This window comes from Rhincodon typus, chromosome 9, assembly GCF_021869965.1.
Source record: "Rhincodon typus isolate 14 chromosome 9, sRhiTyp1.1, whole genome shotgun sequence".
Lineage (NCBI taxonomy): Eukaryota > Metazoa > Chordata > Chondrichthyes > Orectolobiformes > Rhincodontidae > Rhincodon > Rhincodon typus.
In genome coordinates, this window is record NC_063340.1 from 87,062,877 (window position 1) to 87,084,876 (window position 22,000).

At 42.6% G+C, this 22,000-nt stretch overlaps 1 protein-coding gene across 1 annotated transcript in view; it reads left to right on the forward strand.

The window, feature by feature from the left end:
• Positions 1–22,000, forward strand: part of aig1 (androgen-induced 1 (H. sapiens)) — a 112,812-nt gene that overhangs the window by 27,498 nt on the left and 63,314 nt on the right. Inside the window, exon 2 of the mRNA XM_048601388.1 lies at positions 14,984–15,139. Coding sequence (XP_048457345.1) covers positions 14,984–15,139 — 156 coding nt within the window. The remainder of the gene's footprint in view (positions 1–14,983; positions 15,140–22,000) is intronic.

Consider the following 22,000-nt stretch of genomic DNA (forward strand, 5'->3'; position numbering starts at 1 on the left):
GCTGCTTGGCCTACTGTGTTCATCCAGCTCTACACCTTGTTATCTCAGATTTTCCAGCATCTGCGGTTCCTACTATCTCTGATACGTTATGAACACACCTTTCTTGGCCATTAAGCGCTAGAGTGGGAACTTGAACTTGGGAGCTTTCTGCTCAGAGGCAGGGACGTACCCAGTACATCCCAGAACCTTCCCTTCATCATTCTAAGCATCCTGAAGTTTATACCCCAAGGACATAATTAATGCAAACCTTAAGTTGGAGGTTTTTTTAATATAAAAATACAAGTGTTACCACTGAGCTGAACTGCCACAGAAATATGCCATTACATGTTAACAATGCTAGTGCATTGTGTGTGTGGGAGGGAAGGGTAATCTGGAGGACTTAAACATTGACTGCTGGAATCCAGTGTTCAGTAATTTGGTCCAGGTTGCCATGGAGAATCAGCCTTGTTGCACTGACAGAGTATCTCAGCAAGATTTTGGATTGAGAATGATCTACTTCTGTAAAGCAGTCCCAAAATAGGCCAGGAGTATTTCAACCAAGTAGTGGTGTATTTTACTCATTGTTTCTCAAGGTTGAAGGGAACACACTTCAATTTGCAGACTCCCACCAGTAAATGCTGGAGGACCATTGGCAAGTCAGTCTTTATTAATCATAAAGTGGTAAACGTTCTCTGGAAAGCATTAAGCTCTCATCTTTAACAATAAAAATTCCTTTGGCTGAATAATACACACAGATATTTATGAAAAAAAATAAAAGATTTGTGTGCCTATCAAGATAAATCCAGGAGCACTCCAGGAAATCAAACCTCAGGAATGTATGAATCATCTGAAGCCTTGGTACCTTCTGTTCCTTCCCAGCAGGATTCCATACTCTCCACAGGCTGGAATGAACCTTTGAGATATGAAGAGAGGAAAAGGAGCAGGCCATTCAACCACTCAAGTCTATTCTGCCATTCAATGAGATCATGGCTAATCTGTAGCCTAACACCACATATGTACTGTTGGCCCATTTCCCTTACACTTTTGCTTAACAAAAAGTCCATCTCAGATATAAAACTAACAACTGATCTTGCATAGAGTCATAAGAGCACAGAAACTGACCTTTCGGTCCAACCAGTCCATACCGACCGTAAACCCAAATTAACCTTGTCGCACCTGCCTGTACTTGGCCCATATCCCTGCAAATCTTTCCTATTCATGTACTTACCCAAATGTCTTTTAAATTCTATAACTGTACCTGCATTCACCACTTCCTCTGGGAGTTCGTTCCACACACCAACCACCCTCTGTTTAAAAAAAGTTGCCTCCACGTCCTTTTAAAATCTTTCTCCTCTTACCTTAAAAAATATGCCCGACTGCCATTTGTGGAAGAGTTCCAAATTTCTACCACCCTTTGTGTAGAAGTGTTTCCTAATATCTCTCCTAAATGGTATGATCCTAGTTCTCAGATACGCCACTCAGCCCATTGAGTCTGCTCCAACATTCAGTGAGATCACGGCTGATCTGTTCATCCTCAACTCCACTTTCCTGCGGTTGTTCATTTGTTAGCCGAGCCAGTTGTTCCGTGGTGTACAGGTACTTCATTACCGTTCTAGCCAACATCATCACATTTTAAACCGGAAGTGACGAGACCCACCATACCAGAGGATCATATAAATTTGGAACGGAGAAGAATACCAATGCTTCGATTAGAGGTCGCACTGATGATGTTCCCTAGGAAGGTGACAAAACGTCTGCGCACCAAGGAATAGCTGGCCCAGCGAGCAAACGAACAACCACATCCACAACCTGACCTGCAAATTTTCACTGAGTCCATTTTCCTGCCTTTTCCCCAAACCTTTGTTTGCCTTACCAACTAGAAATTTCAGCCTTGAATACAGTCAATGTCCCAGCCTTGATAGCCTTCTGTGGTAAAGAATTCCGCAGATTCATTAGTCTCTGAGAGGAAAAAATATCCTCCACATCTCCGTTTTAAATGGGCAACCCCTTACTCTGAGGTTATATCCTCTGATCCTAAACTATCCCACAAGAAGGAACAATCTCTCAGCATCTACCTTATCCATCCTGTGCCCGTAAACCTTCTAAACTCCGATGTATCCAACCTCATCACATGAAACAGTCCGTCTATACCTGGAATCAACTTAGTGAACCTTCTCTGGCCTGTCTCCAATGCCTGCACATCTCTCCTTAGATACACGGGGACTGGGGTGTGGTGCTCAAAACTGTTCACAGAATTTCAGATGTGGTCTGACCAGTGCCCTGAATAGTTTCAGTGCTACCTCAATTTTTTGTTATTCATTGACGGGATGTCAGCATTTATTGACCATCCATAATTGCCCAGAGGACAGTTAAAAGTCAATCACATGGCTGTGGGTCTGGAGTCACATTTGTCCAGACTGTGTAAGGATGGCAGTTTCCTTCCCTAAAAGACATGAGTGAGCCAGGTGGGCTTTTCCAATAATCGACAATTGTCATCATGAGTCTCTTAATTCCAGGTTTATATTGAAATTAAATTCCAACATCTGCCATTGCAGTACTAAAGTCTGAGTCCCCAGAACATTACCTTGGTCTCAGGACGGGAGGTGATAGCCTAGTGGTGTTATCGCTAGACTATTATTCCCGAGACTCAGGTAACATTCTGCGGATCTGGGCCCAAACCTTGCCACATGGTAGATTGTGGAATTTGAATTCATTAATAACCTGGAACTAAGAGTCTAATGATGACCATGTAACCATGGACAATTGTGAGGGAAAAACCCATCTGGGTCACTAATGTTCTTTAGGGAAGGAAATCTGCCATCCTTAGCTGGTCTGGTCTACATGTAACTCCAAACCCACAGCAATGTGGTTGACTCTTAACTATCCTAAGGCAACTAATAATGGACAATGAATACTGGCTAGTAACACCCATATCCCATGAATTCATCAAAAAGAATTAATAGTCTAGCATTAATACCACTAGGCCATCATCTCTCCTACAATTTGTTTTATACTCCATTCCCTTTGAATGAAAGGCCAACATTCCAATTACCTTCCCAATTGCCCACTGACAGTCTAGGCTAGCATTATAATTTTAATCATTTTGCTGACTTCCCTGACAGCCCAGCCCCCTCAGGTAATGATTCTCTGAGTCATACCAATTTAAAATCTTCCAGGTTTTTGTTGTTAATCAGCTGATGGGCACATGGTTGTTGTGACTGCAGTTGGCAGCATCTCTCGCTTTGCATTGCATCAACCCAGGATGCCGACATCTCATTTCCCTTTGAGGTGGGTACCACTACAATTGCCCACCTCGATTTTAACAAAGCTTTGAATCATGAACGCACACTCAAGAAGCAGGCCCCATGCTTTTAGAGTGATAGAGCCATAGAGATGTACAGCATGGAAACAGACCCTTTGGTCCAACTCGTCCATGCCGACCAGATATCCTAAATTAATCTAGTCCCATTTGCCAGTATTTGGTATGTATCCCTCTGAATTCTTCCACTTCGTGTACCCATCCAGATGCCTTTTAAATGTTGTAATTGTACCAGCCTCCACCACTTCCTCTGGCATTTCATTGCACCACTTCATCTGGCATTTTATTCCATACACGCACTATCCTCTGCGTGAAAAAGTTGCCCTTAGGCGCCTTTTAAATCTTTCCCCTCTCACCTTAAGCCACAGGCCTCTAGTTTTGGACTCCCCTACCCTGGGGAAAAGACCTTGACCATACACCCTATCCAGGCCCCTCCCTCAGCCTCCAACGCTCCAGGGAATATAGCCCCATCCTAATCAGCCTCTCCCTATAGCTCAAACTCTCCAACCCTGGCAACATTCTTGTAAATCTTTTCTGAACCCTTTCAAGTTTTCTGGAAGAGAAACAGAAATTGCTGGAGAAACTCAGCAGGTCAGGTAGCATCTGTGGAGAGAGAAACAGAGCTAATGTTTCGAGTCTGGTGACTCTTCTACAGAACTGAAGAAAGCCAGTCAAATCTGACATTTGTGTTGATGATGGGGATGGGTGGATTGAGGCAATGGGAATGCCTTACTAACCCTTTCTATCCAGTCTGGCATTAGCCAATGAGAGGATAAGAACTTGAAGACAAATTGGTCGTTGGAAAGGTAAATGGGTCCATCACCATCTCCAGAATCCATTCAAAGTCTCTTTGAAAAAACGAGTGCAGGCTTGATGGGTTGACTGGCCTTCTCTGGTGCTGTAACATTCTATGATTGGCAGCCACACCTCAATGGAGTTGGCAATACATCACCGATCCTTTACGGTCACTTGGATCAAAATCTTGACGCTTGCTACTGACAGCACTCTGGTAGCACCTTGACGTGAACTGAGCAGTTCTGGAAAGTGGCTCACTGTCATATCCCTGAGGGTTTTGTGGATGGGCAATAAATACTGGCTTTGCCAACAACGCCCACATTCCAAGAATGAATTTTTATGCACCAACGCAGCAGCATAAATACATACTGTCACATGTGAAGCAGACTTGATTATAGGAAAAGGTTCCAAAGCCATTTCAGCTATAAGCAGCATCTTAATAATGATCTTGTTCCCTGTGACTGTTATGTTGACATCCTGTCATTCTTAAGCCGACATTCTCTCGATTCTTAAAACTGAGCTCCAGGCACTTTAGAATTATTTAGATTTTCTGAAGTTCTATGACTCATCCATTTTTATTTTTAATGCTCTCAATGTAGCACCACTGATGTATCCTCTTTCAGACTTGCCTAACTGAATAACATGCCGATAGATAACATTTCTAAAATCGTATTTTCAAACACTATATATTTTTGTAAATTAAAATGTCTTTATGTAGTTGTGCACTCAGTCATCCTGTGTTCTCAGTTAAGTGTCTCAGTCTTCAATTCACGGTGAATTGAAAAGGACCAAAGTTTTGCCAAACCTGGATCGAAACTTGGTTAGACCACAGTGAAAGTACTGTGTACAGTTCTGAATACTATGTTGTTAAAAAAAAATTAATGAGGCACTGAAGAGGTTGCGGAGAAAATTAACAAGAACGATGTGGCTGTGGAAATTCAAAGCAAGCTCATTAAAAGTGTCCCTGATGGTGCCCACGAAACCGTTGTTCACCGCTGTAAGGTCCCATCTGGTTCACTAATGTCCTTTAGTGAAGGAAATCTGTCGTCCTGGCCTGGTCAGGCCTACATGTGACTCCAGACCCACAACAATGTGGCCAACTCCGAACGCCCTTCTGAAATGGCCCTAACGAGCCAGTTCAAGGGCAGTTAGGAAATGGATAATGAATGTTGGCTCAGCCAGTGATGCCCATGTCTTATGAATGAACATTAAAAAGAATACACAGCAGGAAATGGTTGATAGACGATGTCTCCTTTTTCTTGAGAAGAGAAAGGTGACCTAATGAGGATCTTTAAAATTAAGCAAGATTACGTGGAAGTGGAGACAGAGAGAACACTTCCTCTTGTGCAGAACAGTAGAACTGAGAACTTCAATAGTTGTCAAGAAATGCAATCAAGAATTCAGAAGGAACTTCTCCCAAAGAGTTGGCAAAATGTGGTGTTCATCACCATATGGAATGAGGTGAGGTCACTGCAGTTCCAGAGGTCCAGAGGCCTACTTTCTCTTCAGAGAGAGAGGTTTTTGAAATGAGTTTAATCTGGGGATCACTACACCTCAGGTGAGGGGCAAGTTTGAGAAGATTGACCTTTATAGTGACCTGAGTTGGAGTGGGAATTAGATTTGGGCTGTTGGACATCACTATACAGTGAGTCTGGTTGAGTTTCTGGTCAATGATTACTCCCAGGATGTTGAATCCACACTATCAACATCTTGGGGGTTACCATGGACCCAAAACTCAACTGGACTCGCCATATAAATGCAATAGTTACAAAAGCAGGTCAGAGGCTAGGAATAATGCAGTGAATAATTCACTTGCTAATTTCTCAAAGCCTGTCCACCATCTACAAGGCACAAGTCAGGAGTGTGATGGAATACTTCCCACTTGCCTGGATGACTGCAGCCCCAGCAACACTCAAGAAGCTTGACACCATCCAGGACAAAGCAGCCCGCTTGATTGGCACCACATCCACAAACATCCACTCCCTCCACCACCGATACTCAGTAGCAGCAGTGTGTACTATCTACAAGATGCTCTGCAGAAATTCACCAAAGATCCTCAGACAGCACCTTCCAAACCTATAATCATTTCCATCTAGAAGAACAAGGGCAACAGATATAACCTGCAAACTCCCCTTCAAACCACTCACTATCCTGACTTAGAAATATATCACTGTTCCTTCACTGTTGCTGAGTTGAAATCCTGGAACTCCCTTCCTAAGGGCATTGTGAGTTTACCTACAGCACGTGGGCTGCAGCAGTTCAAGAAGGCAGCTCACCACCACCTTCTTAAGGGGCAGCTAGGGATGGGCAGTAAATGCTGGCTCAGCCAGTGACACACACATGAGAAAATAAAAAAAACTGTCACAAACTGACTGTAAGGCCGTAAGAAATAGAAAGGGGAGTAGGCCATTCACCCCTCGAGCCTGCTCTGCCATTCAGCCAACTGAACTAACCAATCCCCAGCTGAAGCAAATGGTATTGATTCCCTTATAGAATCTAAACAAGGGTATGAAGGGGAAGGGAAAAGTAGATTTATATGAGGAATGATGGGACGGAGGAGCATGGAGGGTTGGTTTATGAGTAAAGATTGAGTAGATTGGGACTCTACTCTTGGAATTTAGATGAATGAGGGGGAATTATACAGAAACATATCAAATTATGAAGGGAATAGATAAGAGAGAAGCAAGGAGGTTGTTTCCACTGGCAGGTGAGACAAGAATTCAGGAGCATTGCCTCAAAATAAGGGAGAGCAGATTTAGGGCTGAGTTGAGGAGGAACAAAGGGTTATGAATCTGTGGAATTCCCTGCCCAGTGAAGCAGTTGAGACTACCTCATTGAATGTTTTTTAAGGCAAAAATGGATAGACTTTTGAACAGTAAAGGAATTAAGGGTAATGGTGAGTGGGTGGGTAAGTGGAGCTGAGTCCATGAAAAGATCGGCCATGATCTTATTGAATGGTGGAGCAGGCTCAATGGGCCAGGTGGCCTACTCCTGCTCCTATTTCTTATGTTCTTGTGTTCTTATGAATACAAATATGGACTGGCTGGGAGTGAATGGTCTCTTTCTGTGCTGCATATCCCATGTAATATTTTTCTTCGCTGCTCCTCAGCTTTTGAAACAACAGAAAGAATAATCCTTTGGATTCCCACTTTGTAACTTGACCTCATCCCAACCCATCCTCTGCACCATTAGTCGCCCTCAGCTTTGGTTTCATACTTCCTTTCTGACTTCCAACATTTATGTCATCAGCTCAGTTGTTTTAACACTGCGCAGCGCGCCTTCCCCAAACAGTACAGGCAGTTCCAGAGCGTTGCTTGGGGATTTCGTTCAACTTTTCAGATATTACTCAAAACAAAAGAATGTGCTAATGCTACTCCCTGTCTCAATGATGCATTTCTGTGCTCTTTCCACTCATAGCTCTGTCGCCCGCACTACAGATCTCAAATAAATTGTCAGCTTATAAGAAACGGTGTGGAGTTTACACATTCTCCCTGTCTTTGTGTGGGTTTACTATGGGTGCTCTGGTTTCCTCCCACAGTCCAAGGATGAGCAGGTCAGGTGGATCAGCCATGCTAAATGGTTCATAGTGTCCAGGGGTGTGTAGGCTAAGTAGGATAGTCATGGGAAATGCAGGGATAGGGTAGTGGGTTGGGTCTGAGTGGGATACTCTTCAGGGGGTCAGTATGGACTTGATGGGCTGAATGGCCTGCTTCCACACTGTAGGGATTCTATCCTATGAAATGTATGGTCAGTTGCGCGAGGATTAGAAAACAAGGTCAGCAAAACATGAGGCCAGGAATATTACATACCTGGGGTTGTGATACACATCCATTCAAGCAGGCAGAGGAAGGACATATGAGAGATGGACCACAAGGTGGAATGGATAAGGGGTCAGTTTAGGTTGTTTATCAAAAAATCAAGGATTTATCAAGTCATTTTTAAAGTTTTGTTCCACACTTTGCTTTCATATTCATTTGTCTTGACCCCTTGTGTTATTTTCACTCCAAAATGTAGGTCTTCGTCAATAATGCATCATCACTGGACAGCGGGAGATCTCTGGAAGTCACCCAGGATGACTGTCCCTTGATGTCTATCTTGAAATACAAGCCTCTGACAGTCCTGCAGTCTTCCCAGTTCAGGCCTCTTTAATGCATATCGTCAATTTTAAGCATTTTTTTTGGGATGTTGGGATTGGTTCCATCTTCAGCTGCCTGGTCCCTGAGCTCTGGAATTCCCTCTTTAAAATCTATCTCTGTCCTACTCCTCTTTCCTTACTTGGGAGGTTTCTTAAAATCTACATTTTGATTCAGCTTAATCGCTTGTAATAATATCTCCTTGAATTGCTCAATGTTAAATTCTATTTGATAACTCCCCTTTACAGGTTTTTGGGATGTTTTACTACAGTATGGTTAGGTGGGTCTACATAAATACAATTTACTAGTGACATTGAAAATAAGAGCAGGAGTAGGCCATTCAGCCCTTGAAGCTTGCTCTGCCATTCAATAGGATCATGGCTGATCATAACTCAGTACCCTGTTCCCTCTTTCTCCCCGTGCTCTTTGATCCCTTTAGTCATAAGAACTCTATCTAACTCCTTCTTGGAAACATGCAATGTTCTGGCCTCAACCACTTTCTGTGGCAGAGAATTCCACAGGCTCAACACTCTCTGGGAAGACATTTCTCCTCATTTCAGTCCTAAATATCCCACACCAAATCCTTATTCTATGACACCTCTTTCTGGACTTCCCAGTAATTGGGAACATTCTTCTTGCATTTACCTTTTCTAGTCCTGTTAGAAGTTTATAGGTTTCTATGAGATTCCCCCTCACTCTTCTAATATAGTCCTGACTGATCCAGTCTCTCCTCATATGTCAACCCTGCCATCTCAGGAATCAGTCCAGTAAACCTCTGTTGCAGTCTCTCTATCACCAGAACATCCTTCCTCAGAAAAGGAGATCAAAACTGCACACAACACTCCAGGTGTGGTCTCACTAAGGCCCTGTATAATCGCAGCAAGACATCCCTGATCCTGTTCTCGAATCCTCTCAGTATGAAAATCAACATACCATTTACCTTCTTCATTGCCTGCTGCACCTGCAGTGTTTACCTTCAGTGACTGGTGCACAAGGACACCCAGAACTTGTGACGCCAACCCCTTTCCTCATCTGTCACCTTTCAGGCAATAATCTATCTTCCTGTTTTTGTTAACAAAATAGATAACCTTGCATTTCTCCACATTATACTTTCTAGAAATATAGAAAATAGTAATGGGAGAAGGCCATTCAGCCCTTCAAGCTTGGTCCACCATTCAATATGATCATGGTTGATCATCCAATTCAGTACTATGTTCCTGGTTTCTCCCCGGACCTTTTGATTCCTTTAGCCCTAAGAACTATATCTATCTCCTCCATCACCTGCCATACAATTACCCACTCACTCAACTTGACCAATTCTCACTGAAGCCTCTCTGCATCCTCTTCACAGTTCACCATCCCACCCAGCTTTGTGTCATGTGCAACCTTGGAAATATTACATTTCATTCCCTGATATATATAACTGGATCTACCTGTGGTATCCCACTCGTCACTGCCTACCATTTGGGTTCTTGTTGTTGGAAAGATTACTGTCGATTCTTATTGTGAATGAGCTGTCAACAGGAAAACTCACTCACTGAACATCTGACCACATTCTCTATATAATCAATGGGAAAAAAATGGTGCATAATATTTGACTAGATTTTCAAAATCCAAAGACAAGGTTTATCGCCAGCAGGGCGTATCATTGGAAAATTATGTTTTTTTTCCCCTCAGGGCCTTTTCTATCCTATTTCCTTGCTGTGCTATGTTTGCAGGCAACTTAATTGAATCAAGTACAGTGCTGTCCACATCCTAAACTCTGAAAACTCCTCCCTGAACCAATCCACCTTTTAACCACTCCGTCCCCCTTCCAAACACTCTGTAAATTGCAATAGTTCTGTGATGGTGACTATCAGTCCTGAAGAAGGGTCACTGGACTCAAAATGTCAATCCTGTTTCTCTCCCACAGATGCTGCCAGACCTGCAGAGTTTCTCCAGAAATTTCTGGTTTTGTTTTAGATTTTCAGCATCCACAGTTCTTTGTTTTACTCTAGTTAATTGACCTTTCCAAATTTAGCTCTGTAAATTGTGCCTCTTTGACTGTGCTTTTAGTTTCCTATCCTAATTTCACCAGAGGTGACTCACCATTATATCTTGATTGATGACACTTCTGCAAAGGGTTTCAGGATATTGCATGATGTTAAATTTAAGATTATCACTTGGGCCCCCATGCATTTCGGCTACATGCGTCAGTGGCTACACGTTTTCTCACATAAGGGACTCTATTCAGTGTAGATAAAAAGGGGTTTGTGTATAAATTGCACCATGTTCATTGGAAAAGAATTATGGAAACTGCCAATCACTGTAGCATTCCCCATAGCGACATCCTGACCAATCAGATCCTACCTGTCCAGTCTGAGGCTAGTTAGCCAGCGAAGATTCACAGTTAACAGATACCCTGGCATCTCCATGCCAAACTTGATCCAACCAATCAGCACCCTGTACTTCTACTGTATAAATTGGTGTTTCCTTTCAAAGTTTGATTTCTTGTATCCCTGTCCCTTGCATCCAAGACAAAAAGCACATTTTTAGCAATGCTTGTTTTAATGGTGCTGTATGAATACAAGTTGTTGTTGATGTTCGGCAACCATTTAATTGTACTGTTTTTCTGATCTGAGTATCTTAGGCAATGTTCTCTCCAATTTCCCTTCACTGTGCATGACTCCCTGCATTGTTTAATGGCCTGCACAATCCATATAAGGTTCTCACATGGCAATGCATGCTTGCTTCTGGCTTATTTATTCTCTAGATGCTGGGTGCTAAGTGACAGCATTGGTATCAAGTCTTTATGAATCTAACCATTCACTGCAAAAAGTTAATTTTTACGCATTTTTCCATATGACAGTTTACACAATGCTGCATAATTATATTAAAGTTAACTTGTAAAGAAATGTAAGGAGAATTTAAATGACTTTTCCAAAATTAATAAATTAGTTCTAATGAGTTTTTTTCATACATAGACTGGCTGAACTCAATGAATTTCTTAGTTTAGAAGTCATTTCAGTCTTGTTACATGGAAATGAAGCATTTCATTATAAATTTTCAACATGTTTTTCAGGTCAAACTGCTCCAAGCTCAAAACAGACATGTTCTCAAAACCCCATCAATTAACATTGGTCTTACTCCCCTCCCTCATCCCAACAGAACACACATTCCATCACATCCCACTCTCTTATCAAAGCAAACCTTGCAGGTGCTATAAGATTGAAGTTGGTGTAAATGCTCAGCAGGACTGACAGTATCTGTGAAGAGAGAAACGGAGTTTATGTTTCTGGTCAATGATCTTTTGTCAGAACTGATAAATCCATTCTCCTCCATTCCACAGTCTAGATGATTGCAATCCCAACGACACTTAGGAAGGTTGACACTATTTAGGACGATGTAGCCCACTTGATTCGGTCCCACCTGCCAACTTCAATACCCACTCCAACGTTGCAGAGTTGCAGCAGTGTGTACCGTACACAAGATACATAGCAAGAACCCTCTAATGCACCTTTGACAGCACCTCCCAAGCTCGCAACTTCTACTATATAGAAGGGCAATGGCAGCAGATACGTGGGATAACCCTCGCCTCACCCTGCCCCTTACCCTTACTACCAACTGCAAGTTCCTCTCCAAGCCACTTACCATCCAGACTTGGAGGTATATCCTCATTCCTTCAGTGTTGCTAGGTCAAAATCCTGAAACACCTCCCCACCCAACAGCATTGCATATCTACCTACAGCACACAGACTACAACGGTTTAAGAGGGCAACTCACCACCACCATCTCAAGGGCAAATAAGATGAATTCTTCCTAGTAAAGAAATGAGTGGCTGCCTATTTCTATTTATATTTAATGTTTGGCCAACAAAATTGCAGAAATTCTTCTCTCTCTCTGCTTTAGTGATTTCAGCCAGTTGAACCTCATAGAATATGATCTCCCTGATTGAGGCTGTTAATCTGGTCCAATCAGGGAGCCTGGCTGACAGACACAAACAGGAATGCCAATGGTTTCTGCTCACTCTAGGAGCCAGTTCTCAGCGACCTGGGTCAGTGTCATGTACTATGCATATGTATATAAAGGGTGACTTAGTGAAGGGATACCAGCCTTTGTGGAGTTATTTCACCATCATTTCTCTGGGTGATGATGATCCTTTGAGATGGTTGTCCTGTTAGTCAAAACTTTTAAAGGGAAACAACCTAGAGATGGGTCTTAACATGATAGGGCTGTGACTATTTCTTTTAGTAACTTGATCTATTGTGAGACTGTCCAAGAAAAGAGACATTGTTGATAGATTGCCTTGGAAACAAATGGTCTTTGTTATTTGTGTGGATGACTACCTTGTGTTTACTCATTGGTGGAGAGCGCCTGGCACTCAATTCTGTTCCATATTTTATAGAATGTGGTTAGTCTATTTTTCCACCCTCCTTTGTTAAGATTCTCATTCCCAGGCCTCCTAGCTCAGAAGTAGGGACACTATCACTTCCACAAGCTTTAACCAGTTGCAATTGGCAGCAAGCGCTGGTCTATTGGTTGCTTCATCTCTTCGTTCAGACAAATGCAGTGCATCTGCACATTGTGCAGAATTTGGATCAAAACTCCCCAAAGCTGTTGCATAAAAACATCCCTTTTGATGTGGAATTGATCTCTCAGTGGTACTACAACAACAACAACAGCTTGCATTGATATAGCATTTAGCATTGAAACACATCCCAAGGTGCTTATCAGGAGAAACACAAAACCAAACATATTACAAATGCTTGAGCTATTTTTTCTTCAGATTTGAGGCCAGTCTGCTCTGATGCGAATTTAGAATGTAATGGTAAAAGTCTTCAGATGGATGACACTGTATGAGCAATATCCTGAAATGGTGTCAGTGGAGCAAATCATTTCATTCAGGGAAAATTGCATCCATTTTGTTTCTTTTTAAATAAACAATGACAAACCCAATGAAGGAGACAATTGTCAAGTGTTTTCAGCTTGCACAGTATGAATTGTTCCAGGCAGGAAATTTGAAAATAAACTGAAATGAAGGGTTCCTATTCGCTGTGTCTTGAGGCATGTGGGCTAACTTCAACTGCGTCCATCCCTCTGATGGGAAAGGGTCAAAAATCAGAGAGCAGGCTGGACTTCTGTTCTCTGTCTGGTCATATCTGCTACCAATTTGCTCAGGGCATCCCAAGTGCACTGATGCTTTCTGAATCAATGCAGGAATCTTATTAAATTATGCAAGTCAGGCTACAGTGATGTTTATAAGATGTCAGTTGCCATTTTGTGCTACAATGATGTAGAATCAGCAGAGAAGGTGACCATTTTTCCCCTTGAGTGCAGACTGGAACCTGTACGTCAATGGAGCTGAGGTGGAGAAGGTTGACAGCGTGAAGTTCCTAGGACAATAACCAACAATCTATCCTTGTCCTCCCACGTAGATGCAATGTTCAAGAAGGCACAACAACACCTGTTCTTCCTCAGGAAGCTGAGGAAGTTCGGCATGTACACAAGGACCCTCACCAACTTTTACAGATTCACCATAGAAAGCATTCTCTTTGGGTGCATAACGGCCTGGTATGGCAACTGCTCTGCCCAGGACTGTAAGAAACTACAGAAGGTAGCCATTCACCTTATCTATACCCTTCATGATTTTATAAACCTTTAAAAGGTCACCCTCAATGTACTACACTCCAGTGAAAAAGGTCCCAGTCTATCCAGCCTCTCCTTATAACTCAAATCCTTCATTCCAGGCAACATCCTGGTAAATCTTTTCTGAACACTCTCCAGCTTAACAATATCCTTTCTACAGCAGGGTGACCGGAACTGCACACAATACTCCAAAAGTGGCCTTACCAATGTCCTGTACAACCTCAACATGATGTCCCACCTCCTATACTCAAAGGTCTGAGCAATGAAGACAAGTGTGCTAAATGCCTTCTTAACCACCCTGTCTATATGTGACAATTGTATTGTCCTGAGCATGAATCTTGCGTTATAGATAGTTTACATGCCTCAGTATCACACAGTTCAATTCAGCCAGAGTGCATCAGAACCCACAATTTATTCTTGATCCTGTTGACACATTAAGTGCTGCAACAGAGGCTTTTTAAAAATTTTTTTAACCGGATGAGGATGTCACTGGCTAGGCCAGCATTTATCATCCATCCCTAAGTGCCCAGAGTCAACCACATTGCTGTGTGTCTGGAGTCACATGTAGGCCAGACCAGGCAAGGATGGCAGTTTCCTTCCCTGAAGAACATTAGTGAACCAGATGGGTTTTTCCTGGCAATCGACCATGGATTCACAGTCATCATTAGATTCTTAATTCCAGATATTTATTGACTTCAAATTTCACCACCTGCTGTGGCAGGATTCAAACCCAGGTCCCCAGAATGTTATCCGGGTCTCTGGATTAGCAGTCCAGCAATAATACCACTAGGCCATTGCCTCCTCTGGCCCATTGGCCCAACCACCAACACATGATGTCAACAGTGAAGCTTTCATACTGTAAATACCAGTCACTGGTTTCACAACTTGACCCTGCTCATGGTTGCAATAATGTGTTGGCAATTTGGGATAAGTTGCATTTTGCTATGCAAGTATTTTAATGTTCCTGGGGGAGTTTTAACATCAGGAATCAACTGTCCATTATACATGTCTCCCAGCCTTCATTAATGTTGGCATCAGTGGATCATTTAATGCTGGCACTACCCTATTTGTCAAAGCCAATATTAGTCTTACTGTGTGTGAGTGAGTAACTCATGTGTCATTTGTTCGACAGGTGATACAGACTGTGTTCTTTGGAATCTGCGTACTGACAGATCTCTCGAGTCTCCTTACTCAAGGCACTGACGACCGAGAGCAGCAGAGACAGCTCAGGAAACTGATCTTTCTCCGAGACTGGTTAATGGCTGTCCTGGCATTCCCTGTGGGTGTGGTAAGTGGCCACGTTAACCCCTTTCCTGCCTTTTGCAGCCTTGTGGTCTAGTGCACAGAGCTTCACTCAATAGGAATGTGTATCGGAAAGTTGGGGGGAATTGTTGAAATGGACTGAAATTTGAAAAAGATGGAAGTTGTACACCTCAACATTGTCTGAATTTCAGAGAGGCCTGATGTGTACAGCTTTTTAACTAGGAGCACCAAATAGGAACAAACAGTTCTCGAATACCTCAATCAAGGTCTGCATTTGATCACCTTCTCCAGGACAGGAGCTTAACCATGTTTAATCCTGTCTTTATAATCGCACTGCCGTCTTTCACAGTCTGTGTGATACATTACAAAATATCCTCTCTGCAGAAAAAAGACCATTGGGCCCAATAAGCCATGCTGATATTTTGTTCCATACAAGGCTCCATACAAGATTCATTCAATCCCATGAAAATATCATTCAATTCTCTTTTCTCTTAGGTGTCCATTCGTGGTTCCCCTTAAATCTGTCGCTGCGTTTCACCTCAACTAGTTGACATGATGACCTTTGTTGTTCTCACCATCCTCTGGGTGAAGAGATTTCTCCTGAGTTCTCTGTTAGATTTGTTGGCGGCTGCCTTTTGTTTATGATCCTTTATTTTGGTCACGCCTGCAAGCAGAAATAACTTACTTATCAAACCTTTGTACAATCTTGAGGACCTCTACCACGTCACACGCTAGCCTTCTCATTTCAAGTAGAAGAAGCCCCATTGCTCTCCATTTAACACATAGTACTCTATTGAAACATTGTGATAAAATTGCACAGACGAATTCCAATTGTGTTCTAATCGATGTACTATGACATATCAGCAAAAAAACCTGGAACACAAATACTTCATTGTTCGGACTGCGGTTTAACATTCATCATCAGGTCATTGGAGCAAAGACATCTTGGCCAATTGAGTCCATTCTGGCTCATCCTCATTCCTCTGCACTATCCCTGTGGACCTTCAAGTTCATTTCCTCCAGTCTGTCCAACTTCTTTAGGAATTTTTTGATGAGCTATGCTTCCACGCTGGATAGTGAAACCAATTACTCAACTTATGTTCCAGCTTTTTTTCTGTCAGTCTCTCTCTATTTATGGTTCTTTTGTGTTCAGGATCAGACCCTTATTATTTTTATCTGTCATGCAGCGCCTCTTTTTTGAATGAACTTCACTTCATTGTTTATCTGTTCAATTGCTTAATTAAATCCTTATACAAATCATTAATGCAATCTCTATCTGTCCTGCTTTTAACCTTGACTCACATGCGATATAAAACTGCAGATGCTAGAGATCTGAAACAAACAGAAATTGCTAGAGAAACTCAGCAGGTCTGGCTGCATCTGTGGAGACAGAAACACAATTAACATTTTGAATACTTTATAAGGATTTCTGCCTTTACCACCATTACAGGCAGTGAGTTCCAGATTCCTATCATACCCACTGGGTGCAAACATTTTTCATCACATTCTCTCTAAACCTCCTGTCCTGCACCTTCAATCTGTGTGCTCTGGTCACTGATCCCACCATCATAGGCAAAAGCCTCAGCTCTTGAAGGCAAGTATACCATGTGCCATCTTAACCACTTTATCAACCTGACCCACTACCTTAAGGACTGGTGTACATACCAAGGTCCCTTCGATCCTCTGTGCTTCCCAGGGTCCAACCATTCATTATGTATTCCCTTGCCTTGTTTGTCCTGCCGAAGTGTATCACCTTGCACTTGTCTGGATTGGATTCAATTTGCCACTGAACAAACTATCCAGCCATCCATATATTCTCTCACTACTTACCACCCCATGAACTTTCATATCATCTATGAACCTGCTGATCAACTATCCTGCATTCAAGTCTAAATCATTTATATATTCCACAAACAGCAAGGGCCCCAAGCGCTGATCCCTGCAGAACCCCACTGGACTCAGGATTCCAGGAACAAAAACAGTCCTCAACCATCACCCTCTGCTTCCTGTTACTCAGCCAATTCTGGATCAATTTGCCAAATTTCCTTGGATCCCATATGCTGTTACCTTCACTATCAGTCGCCCATGCAGGACCTTAGCAAAAACCTTGCTGAATTCCGAGTAGGCTACATCAAAATCACTTCACTCATCTACACACCAGGTCATCTCTTTGAAAAATTCAATCAAACTGGTCAGACATAGCCTACCCTTAACAAAACCATGCTAACTGTTCTTGATGAATCTCTGCCTGTTCAAGTGCAGATTAATTCTGTCCCTTAGAATTACTTCCAATAGTTTCCCTACCAGTGAAATTTGGTTGACTGGCCTTTAGTTTCCTGGCTTCTCTCTAGCTCCTTTCTTGAATAACAGTACCACATTGGCTGTCCTCCAGATCTCCATGGCCAGAGAGGTATTGAAAATTATTGCCAGCCCCCCTGCCCATCCTCCCCTGCCTCACCCATCAAATTGGGATGCGTCTAGCCCTGGAAATTTACCTATTTTTAAGCCTGTCAGACCAGGACGTCTGATCTCAGCCCAGGAGCGTTGGCATGGTCAGTCAGCTACTTGGGGTGTTCGCGGTCAGGGGTTGTGTTTCATTGCAGCCCGAGGACAGAGCCGCAGTCAGCCTTGAGCAATGACAAGACGTCATGCTGTGCTTGGCATTAGGAAAACACAAAGCACTCCTACAGACAAGGTTCGTACACGAAATGGCACTAAGGATAGGTAGTCTGTGTCTCTTCATTCTTGTATCTCCAGTTACTATGACAGTTGGTCACACAGTTGAATAGCGATACATTTACAAATGTGAGATTCTATTTCCAATTAAGTGTCACCCTTGCCACCATGTGCCTAGAGAAGCTTGCCCTTTCTGTTTCTCTCCCATTACATGCACCGTGAAGGCCTATTTCAGGTTGGCAGCATTTAACCTGGTGTACAGTGCTGGCAGCAAGAATCCCAGAAGGTCATGGCAGTGGCAAATATTTCTGCCGCTCGTGAACACAAGATAGCATGGGTGCAGAGCCACAGAGGTGCGGTGCACACAGAATAAGACATTAGAGCAAAAGAACACCATTCAGCCCATCAAGTCTACTCTGCTATTCGATGAGATAATGGCTGATCTGATAATCCTCAACTTCACTTTCCTGCATAACCCCATAACTCTTGATTCCCTTCCTGATTAAGAATCTGTTTATCTTAGCCTTGAACATAGTTAATGACCCAGCCTCAACTACACTCTGTGGTAAAGAATTCTACAGATTCACTACCTTCTGAGTGAAGAAACTCCGCCTCATTCTATCTTAAATGTATGATCCCTTTTTCTGAGAATATGCGCCCTGGTCCTACACTCTCCAACAAGGGGAAACAACCTTTCTGCATCTACCGTGTCAAGGCTCTGAAGAATATTAATGTTTCAGATGAGGTGAACTGCAGAGAAAATCTTGAAATAACTAGCTGCAGCTTACAGAGAGGAACCCTCTCTGTAATTGACACTTAGCTCATCTTGCTCAGGGTCATCCCTTTGTTTCTGCTTGTGACATTAATAAGGCGCCCAATGATGTGGTGTAGTTTAATACCCACTCTTTATAGCTGACGTTCTTAGACAATTCCCAGAAAAGTTTGCTTAACATCTAGGTGAGGGTTTGAAAAAAGTGTCTCAGAAAGTCTTCTGAGGTCCCTCAAGATTCCCCATCAAACTTCGAATAGCAAGTGCTCAGTGGAAGATGATTTAAATAGTGCTAAAAGTTCTCAGCATCATGTTAACTCCCAATCAGCTGGTTGCTGGTCAGAGAGGACATTAGGTCAGAGGAACACCAGCAGAATGCCATGCAGACTTCTTAGCCAGTCCATTTAATCAGCGTTCACCTCGTTAACACTCTTCTGGCACTGTTCCTATTGCAAACTTCAACTCCTTTATCAAGGTGACACCTTGTGGAAAGGTTGTCCAGATTGGGACTAGAATTTAGAAGAGTGAAGGTGATCTATTGAAACATAAATGATCCTACAGGGAATTGACAGGGTGGATGCAGAAAGGATGTTTCTCTCCCTTTTGAACTGTCTTCACCCAGAGAGTGGTGAGCCTTTGGAATTCTCTGCCACAGAATTAGTTGTGATCAAAACAGTGAATGTTTTCAAGAAGGAGTTAGGTATAGTTATGAGAGCTAAAGGGATCAAAGGGCATGGGGAGAAAGTGGGAGCAGGGTTCTGAGCTGAATGATCATCACCAGAGAAAATAACACTTGAGTTCCACTAATAATTGGCTCAATTAATGGTTTACTAGGTGTATGCAGTGTATGGAAATTACAGAGCCATGTTAATGGCTGTAAATTTTTAATTGCAATTCGTAATGGTACTTTGCATCCTCACTGTTTTATTATGGAGCCAATGCACACCCAACAATCCAATCATGACTTTTTATAGCTAGTTAACAGAACATCTTATGTTGACCAGTCAGTAATGGCATGCCATAAGGCACAGAATTGTTTAAGCAAAACTTCCTTCTGTGACCAAGCCGATTCTGTATCCAACTTACCAACTCACTGTAGATCCTATGCGGCTTAATCTTCTGGACCAGCCTCCCATGAGGCATGTGGCATATGCTTCAGTAAAGTCCATGTAGTCAACATGCACTGTCCTATCTTCATCAATCAAACTCATCAAAAAACTCAATTAAATTTGTGAGACAAGACTTCCGCTGCACATAGCCATGCTGACTATCGCAACAAGTCCATTCTTTTCAAAATGCAAGTAAATCCTGCCCCTTAGAATCTTCTCCAATAATTTCCCTACCAGTGTAAGGCTCATCGGCCTGTATTTTCCTGGATTATCCTTATTGTACTTTCTTAAACAAAGGAACAATGTTGGCTATTTTCTAGCCTTCTGGGACCTTACCTGAGGCTAAAGAGAATCTCTGTCAAAGATCTCTGTCGATGCCCCAGCAAAGTCTTCCCTTGTCTCCCTCAAAATCCTGGGGTGGATCCTGTCAGGCCCTAGGGGACTTATCTACCTTCATGATTTTTCATTTGGACAAGTCATGTGATGTGAATGAACATGAGGATTAGCGGGAGGGAGGTGATGATCTCAGAAGATCCTTTAGGAAGAAAAGTGGAGAAAACAGAGGTAGGCACAGTCTAATCTTCCTTTCTAATAAAAACAAAATCCTGCAGATGCTGTAACACAGTAACAAACACAGAGAATATCGGAGATATTCAGCAGGTCTGGCAGCATCTTTGGAGACAGAAACAGAGTTAATGTTTCAAGTACAATATGACACTTCTTCAAAGTTCTTTAGACTTCTGAAGAAGAGCCAAAACAATCTTGAAACAATAACTTTTTTCTCTCCCACAGATGCTACCAGGCCTACTGATATTCTCCAGCATTCGCTGTGTTTGCTTCTAATCTTTCCTGATGTGCCTGAGGAGATTGGTGTTGATCCTCTGGTCTCATAAGGAGAGTTTATGAAATAAAACATGCCCGTTTGGCTCTTTGTGGCCTTGGATATCCTTCCCATGGTCTTCTCCAGGAGGACTCAGAGCGTGTACTCAACGGAGTTTAGAAAGATGTGGGGGTATTGATTTATTGATTGATTGATTTTATTCTTGTCACGTATCAAGATAAAGTGAAAACTGTTGCTTTGTGTGCTATACGTACCACATAAAGTGCATCAGGATACCAAAACAGAGTGGAGAAAACAGTGTTACAGGCACAGAGAAGGTGCAGAGAGAGAGACCAGAATTAACATTTGAGAGGTTCATGCAAAAGTCTGTAACAGCAGGGAAAAAGCTGTTCTTGAATCTATTTGTACATGTATTCAAACTTTTATATCTTCTACTCGACAGAAGAGGGTGGAAGAGAGTATAACCGGGGTGGGAGGGATCTTTGATTATGTTGGTTGCTTTCCTGAGGCAGTGGCAAGTATAGAAGGAGTCAATGGACGGAAGGTTGGTTTGGTATGATGGACTGGGCTGTGTTCATATTTCTCTGCAGTCTTTTGCGGTCTTGAGAAGAGCAGTTGCCATTCCAAGCTGTGATACATCCAGGTAGGATGCTTTCTATGGTGCATCTATAAAAATTAGTAACAGTCCTTGTGGACATGCTGGATTTCCTTAGCCTCCTGAGGAAGTAGAGATGTTGGTTGTGCTTTCTTGACCGTTGCTTCGACATGGGTGGACCAACACAGATTGTTGGCGCCCTCCATTCCAATTCCTGAAATCAATGACCAGCTCCTTCATTTTGCTGGTGTTGATGGAGAGATTGTAGTCTTTACACCATGCTGCTAAGGGCTCAATCTCTTTCCTGTATTCTGTCTCGTCATTGTTTCATTGGATCTTATTGAAACTTACAGAATACTGAGAGGCCCGGATAGAGTTTCCTTGTGTAGGAGTAACTAGGACCCAACGGCAAAGCCTCAGAATGAGGGACAACTCCTTAGAACTGAGATGAGGAGGAATTTCTTCAGCCAGAGGGTGGTGAATCTGTGGAACTCATTGCTGCACATGTCTCTGGAGACCAAGTCATTAGGTGTGTTTAAGACAGTTCTTGATTAGTAAGTGCATCAAAGATTTTGGGAAGAAGGCAGGAGAATGAGGTTGAGAAACATATCAGCCATGATTGAATGGTGCAGTAGACTCAATGGGCCAAATGGCCAAATTCTGCTCCTGTATCTCATGGTATTATAGTAGGCCACAGCAGCTCCCTTCCTTGCTCAAACCATAATTAGAATTGTCATTGGAGCCTGAAGGCATCTTCAGACCCTGATATCCAAAACAAAAGCTCAACGGTTTTTGTTGAGCAGGTATTGCGAACAATTAAGAATGTTTGCTGGATGATTTTAACTGGTCAGGTATTTTATATCTAAATAAGTTGACTGACCATGTAATAAGCTTTA